The sequence below is a fragment of the Cucurbita pepo genome, chromosome LG15, assembly GCF_002806865.2.
Source record: "Cucurbita pepo subsp. pepo cultivar mu-cu-16 chromosome LG15, ASM280686v2, whole genome shotgun sequence".
Classification (NCBI taxonomy): Eukaryota; Viridiplantae; Streptophyta; class Magnoliopsida; order Cucurbitales; family Cucurbitaceae; genus Cucurbita; species Cucurbita pepo.
The window spans coordinates 367,013-372,630 of NC_036652.1; the positions used below are offsets into that span (position 1 = coordinate 367,013).

At 37.6% G+C, this 5,618-nt stretch overlaps 1 protein-coding gene across 1 annotated transcript; it reads left to right on the top strand.

Annotated features, from left to right (window-relative positions):
• Positions 1 to 4,052: 4,052 nt before the first annotated feature.
• On the top strand, positions 4,053 to 5,328 carry LOC111811618 (histone H1-like). The gene is made up of 2 exons (XM_023698555.1): positions 4,053 to 4,362; positions 4,469 to 5,328. Exons 1-2 carry the CDS (start codon positions 4,180 to 4,182, stop codon positions 5,108 to 5,110), a joined length of 825 nt encoding a protein of 274 aa, XP_023554323.1. The 5' UTR covers positions 4,053 to 4,179; the 3' UTR covers positions 5,111 to 5,328.
• The last annotated feature ends 290 nt before the right edge of the window (positions 5,329 to 5,618 follow it).

Below are 5,618 nucleotides of genomic sequence, written 5' to 3' on the forward strand. Positions count from 1 at the left end.
CAGTAAACGACTTTATAAAGTGAGAGTGGTTTTCTTCATGGTCCGATCTTATGCAATACTCATTGCATAGGACGCCCCCACTCACATGTCTCCACATGCACAATTTAGTGATCGCATTGTTTATATCATATACAAAAGTGGGCCGCATCCATAGTGTCCCCAGAATAAGGTACTCAGCCTTATCCTTATACTATAGATCATTTTGACTATATACTTGAACTTGATCCACTCTTATGTCTCTACATATAGTTCAAGTAGTCATACTATAGCCAGAGTGTTCTTAGTTTATTGGATTTAGATTAATGATCGTAAAGTTCACTTTATTCAATAACAATCTTTACTGAATAAACAACAATAATAACTTTATTGAAAATAGAATATGTTTTTGTTTACAAACTATGAGTTTTAGGACATAAAACCCAACAAATATATTAAGATAACGTCATGCAAACACATCATACTCATTATATTGTCATTTATAATCAAATAAATGGTGTATGAAAGTTATCTACTTATAATTAAATAAATTACAAGGACATGGAAGAGTAATAAATGGAAAGATACCTGTAGTAAGAAGGCAAATATCTAGAGGGGTCGAGAAACACCCCATCGCAAGCTATAATTTAGTACTAAATATTCTTAACACCCCCTCGCAAGCTAAGCGTCGGATTTGAACGAACGTGAAGCTTGGATCTGAAAAATTCAAAGAGAGGTCGAGAAACACTTTTCGTGAAGATGTCAACAACCTGGTCTAGAGGAGGCGTAGAGAAACACTTGCTTACCCATCGAAAACTGTAGAGGGATCGACGCTCAGCAGCGGTGCTGCCTTGACTTCAGTGAGAATATGTTTAACCCGTGAAGAGGGATCGTCACTCAGCGACAATACTACTTTGGCTCTAGCGAGAATATGTCTAACCCAAGAAGTAGAAGGGGAAACCTAGAGCAAGGGACAAAGACAATGTTGAAGCCGGTAGAGTTGCCACAATGGGCGAAAAAGCCAATTTTGGCAAGAAGGGAGGCGGCGACTTGGTTGGCGAAGAGGCCAGTGCGGTGCCCAGATTCCAAAGGTAAATCTCTGCAGAAGGTCGATAGGTAGGTTTGGGTTTTTGTGAAGGATGAAGGGAAGATTGGGAAGAAAATGAAAGAGACTGTTGGTTGAGGGAAAATCAATTGTGTTGGAAAAGGTGAGGTTGTATGTACAGAGTATAGCGAAGGGTGATTTGGAGGTCAAAAGGGCGGAGCCGAAGAGTAATCAATCGGCTCCGCATGTGGCAACCATGGTGACTGCCCCTACAGTGTTAAAGCCAGCAGTGGTGGTGGAGAAGAACAATAGAGGATTTCAGAAGCCATTGAAAAGAAAGGATCGGGGTTGCTAAACCGAGAGGGCTCTGATACCATGAGAATGTTTGCTTAATCCACCACACCTAAATGGTGTAAAAGTTATCTATTTATAATCAAATAAATTACAAGGATATGGAGAGAGTAATAAAATGGAAAGATACCTGTAGTAATGTCTTGTAATAAAATATCAAATATGATATATACGGTAAACTATAATTTAGGACTAAATATCCTTAATAGTCATTAGTGCATCAAACACATCATGTATGTCATACATCGAAAATATATATAAATTACGTACATTACATGCATCACAACTCAATCATCATAACTCATATATCATCATGCTCATACATCATCATACAACTAGTGTACGACATCATGCGATATAACTCATACATCATAAATATAAACATCGCATGCACCATCATATGTCATCTCCAACAAGTCTAATTGCAACTCATACCATTTCTAATCTATCCGGTCACCTACGTGATTAGCTTAGGTTGGTATCACAAATTTATCCTTAATGAAAGTTCGATTTGGTATCACAAATTTATCCTTAATGAAAGTTCGATTTTTTTCCTTTGTATCCAAGTCAACGTTCAATTCTCTAAATTTTACAATAGTTCATGTGTTAAATTTCATGCGAGACTTTGCATAAAGAGAGACTTAGAAATTTATAATATATATATAATTCTATTTTAAGATCTCATTTTCTATTATTATTATTAGTGTTTTAGTGAAGATAATGTTATTCAAAAGAATTTGTTGGAATTTGTTACCCTCTCATACTTACAGTTTTATCTTTTAATTTTGTTCACCAAATCTTCCATTTATTTACTCTGGGTAATATTTCTTCTTCACTTAAATGGGACAGTTTTTTCTATTTCTTTTTGCAATATACCTGTTATTATGGGTAACCGGTGGGTTGAGGAGAGATAATTGGGATAAAGATGAGGGTCAGTGGAGAGATCTGAGACAAGTTTTTTTTGTGTAACGTAATATTTTTTTAATTATTTTTATTTGTTTATTTTTTATGGGACCTCACCACCCATCAATGCACGGTGTTCTTCGACTCATCCTTACTTTGGATGGTGAAGATGTTATTGACTGTGAACCAATATTGGGTTATTTACACAGAGGGATGGAAAAAATTGCAGAAAACCGAACAATTATACAATATCTACCTTATGTAACACGTTGGGATTATTTAGCTACTATGTTTACAGAAGCAATAACTGTAAATGGTCCAGAACTGTTGGGAAATATTCAAGTACCTAAAAGAGCCAGCTATATCAGAGTAATTATGTTGGAATTGAGTCGTATTTTTCTATTACAATTGTATTTAAACTTCACCCAAAATTTTAACCGGAGATAACTAACTCGATAACTAGTCAAATTTACTAGAGGAGACTTTCAAACAAGATGCCTAACCAAACAAATATGATTATAGTTTAACGAGTTATGTTGAAGAGTTTCAAGAGATGAAAATAGAGAAAAAAAAAAAAAAGAGCTAGAATACATGCTCGATGCATGATAGAAATAAACGATATCTACTATTACATATATAAAAGCGTTCGATATTGTTCTATTTTTTAGATTTTGACTTATAAAGTAAACATAACTTTAATGAAAATGATTGTATTTCAACCTAAAAACGAGCTTGAATAATCGTACCTGAATTTTTTTTCTAAGCCTAAACTATTGTTAACAAAATACAAGCAAATCACATAAAGTCAATCTTATACCGTATTTATAGATTCAAAGACAGCCGTTTCTTTCATGATATATATTGTTGTGTAACTATGTATCCGTCCCATCGAGACTTTTTCGGCCAACTTATAGACCTAAACCACAATAGCACATGGAGTTTGGTATTTGTTATCTAGACCCAACATGAGTTCGTTATGATGTTGTTAAAAGAGTAGGTTAAAATTACCTATCCATGGTAAAAAGTTCTAATGAGATACTAACAAAATTTGACCGGCACATCGATTTTGTGAAAAACAAAACCGAACCCATGTCATTTATTCAGTTGGTTCAATATTTTCGTAATTATAAATGAAAATATGATTTATCGGGTGAAAATGAATCTTTTCACAGATTTAGGGTTTATACTCATATCATACATGTTCAACTTCAGTGATGTTTCGAGTAATAATTTTGTATCGAAACGGTATCGGTTTTTTTCGATTTTTGTTTCGTTGGACTCGTTAACTAAGATACTACTAGTTGGAATGAAAATTTCAAGTTTTTATTTGAAGCATTGTCCTAAAATTTGCCCTAAACCACAATAGCATCATGATAAACCCTAGTCATGACCATTCCACATTCAAAATCAAATATCTCTTCAATTTCTTAACCAAATGACATGAATAAATATTCATTAGAAAGCTAATGTAATAAGCTACAAAATGAAAAAAACCCCATTTAAATCTATTAAGTGTAGCCTAAGTTATGCTCATATTAATCAAGCTTAAAAGCACACTCAATTCATCTCAAACACCTCCCCATCCAAACTCCTCCATCAAAGCCACCCAAATCTGGCGCTATCAGCCGTCGATGATGTTTGATCGAACGACCATAATTTAAACTTGGAAAAGGTAGCGATCCGCGTGATAGGCGTATTTGCCAATCAGATCTCAGCTTCCTTGCGATGAACATGACAAGCCGACTATTTAAGCCTAAACATTTTAGCCAAACCCACTCAACGAAATTACCAGTAACATTTCATATATCTCTCTCGTTTCTCTAGATCCCAATTTTTGTTCCGATCATCTTTCCATTTCCGAATTCTACTCCTGGTTTGTGGAATTTGATCTTGTTTCTACATCAATGGCTACTGAGGAGCCAGTTTTGGCGGTGGAGTCTGCGGCAGAGCCGGCCAACGCCGAACCAGCCGGAGAAAGTCCTGTGAAAAAGGCCGCGAAGTCGAAGAAATCCAAAGAATCTAAAGAGAAGAAGCCTGCTGCGCCTAAAAGATCTAGAAATCCCCCAACTCATCCTCCATATGAAGAGGTGTGTTGCTGAATTGAGTTTGGAGTTTAGAACATAATTTTCTTTCGGATTCATGTTTGGTGTAATGGATCTGTTTTGTTGATTTGGTTTGATGTTTTGATTTCAGATGATTAAGGATGCGATTGTCACGTTGAAGGAGAGGACTGGTTCGAGTCAGTATGCGATTACGAAATTCATTGAGGAGAAGCAGAAGCAACTTCCTCCGAACTTTAAGAAGCTTTTGTTATTCCATTTGAAGAAACTTGTTGCTTCCGGGAAGCTGGTGAAGGTTAAGAGCTCGTTCAAGCTTCTGCCAGCGAAATTGGCAGCTTCGAAGCCTGCTTCTCCTGCGAAGAAGAAGCCTGTTGCTGCCAAGCCGAAACCTAAAGCGGCGGTGAAGACCAAGGCTGTGGCTAAACCGGCAGCAAAGCCGAAACCAGCAGCGAAGCCGAAGCCCAAGACGGCTGCTAAACCCAAGGCTGCTCCTAAACCTAAACCTAAACCTGCTCCCGCCAAGGCAAAGAGCAGTGCGGTTGCGAAGCCGAAAGCTGCAGCGAAGACTAAAGCTGCTCCCAAGCCGAAAGCCAAGGAGAATCCCGCCAAGGTTGCTAGGACATCCACGAGATCCTCACCAGGGAATAAGGCACCTGTTCCGAAACCGGCGGTGAAGAAAGCACCGGTGGCCAAGAAGGCTCCGGCGAAAAGCGTTAAGTCTAAGAAAGTGAAATCGCCGGCGAGAAAGGCTCCGGCAAGAAGAGGAAGGAAGTAAATGAGATAGAAGGAAACTAGCGGCGGTCCTGTAAATCCGTTATCCTTGTGTGGGTGTACAGAGCCTTACATCCCATGCTATAGAGGAGTTTACTTCAGACTTTTCGAGTTTCTTTTACTTGTTTACTTGTAGACCTTTTTCCCAAGTTGATGTATCACTCAGCTTAGTTTTTAATGGAAATTCTGTGATCAATTAGGAGCGTCAATTTCGGTTTTCAAGCCATGATTTCTACGGCCAGTCCGACTGCACCAATTATCTGGAAACGTTTCGTTTCTCTTACGCTAGAAATGGATATGGATTGCTTAATCGAAGTTTGAAGCTTGGTTGCTAAGCTTGGTAAATCTCGATCTTTCTTGTACTTCTCGCCCTCATATCTGTCTACGATGATTTCAAAGCGTATTTAATTCATTAGCTAGCTGTATTTGGTCATTGCTTAGATAGGTTGATTGGTTGATAGAGCTTGATCATACCCGTTCATCCCTTTTGCGATATGATTTATCATCCTTCT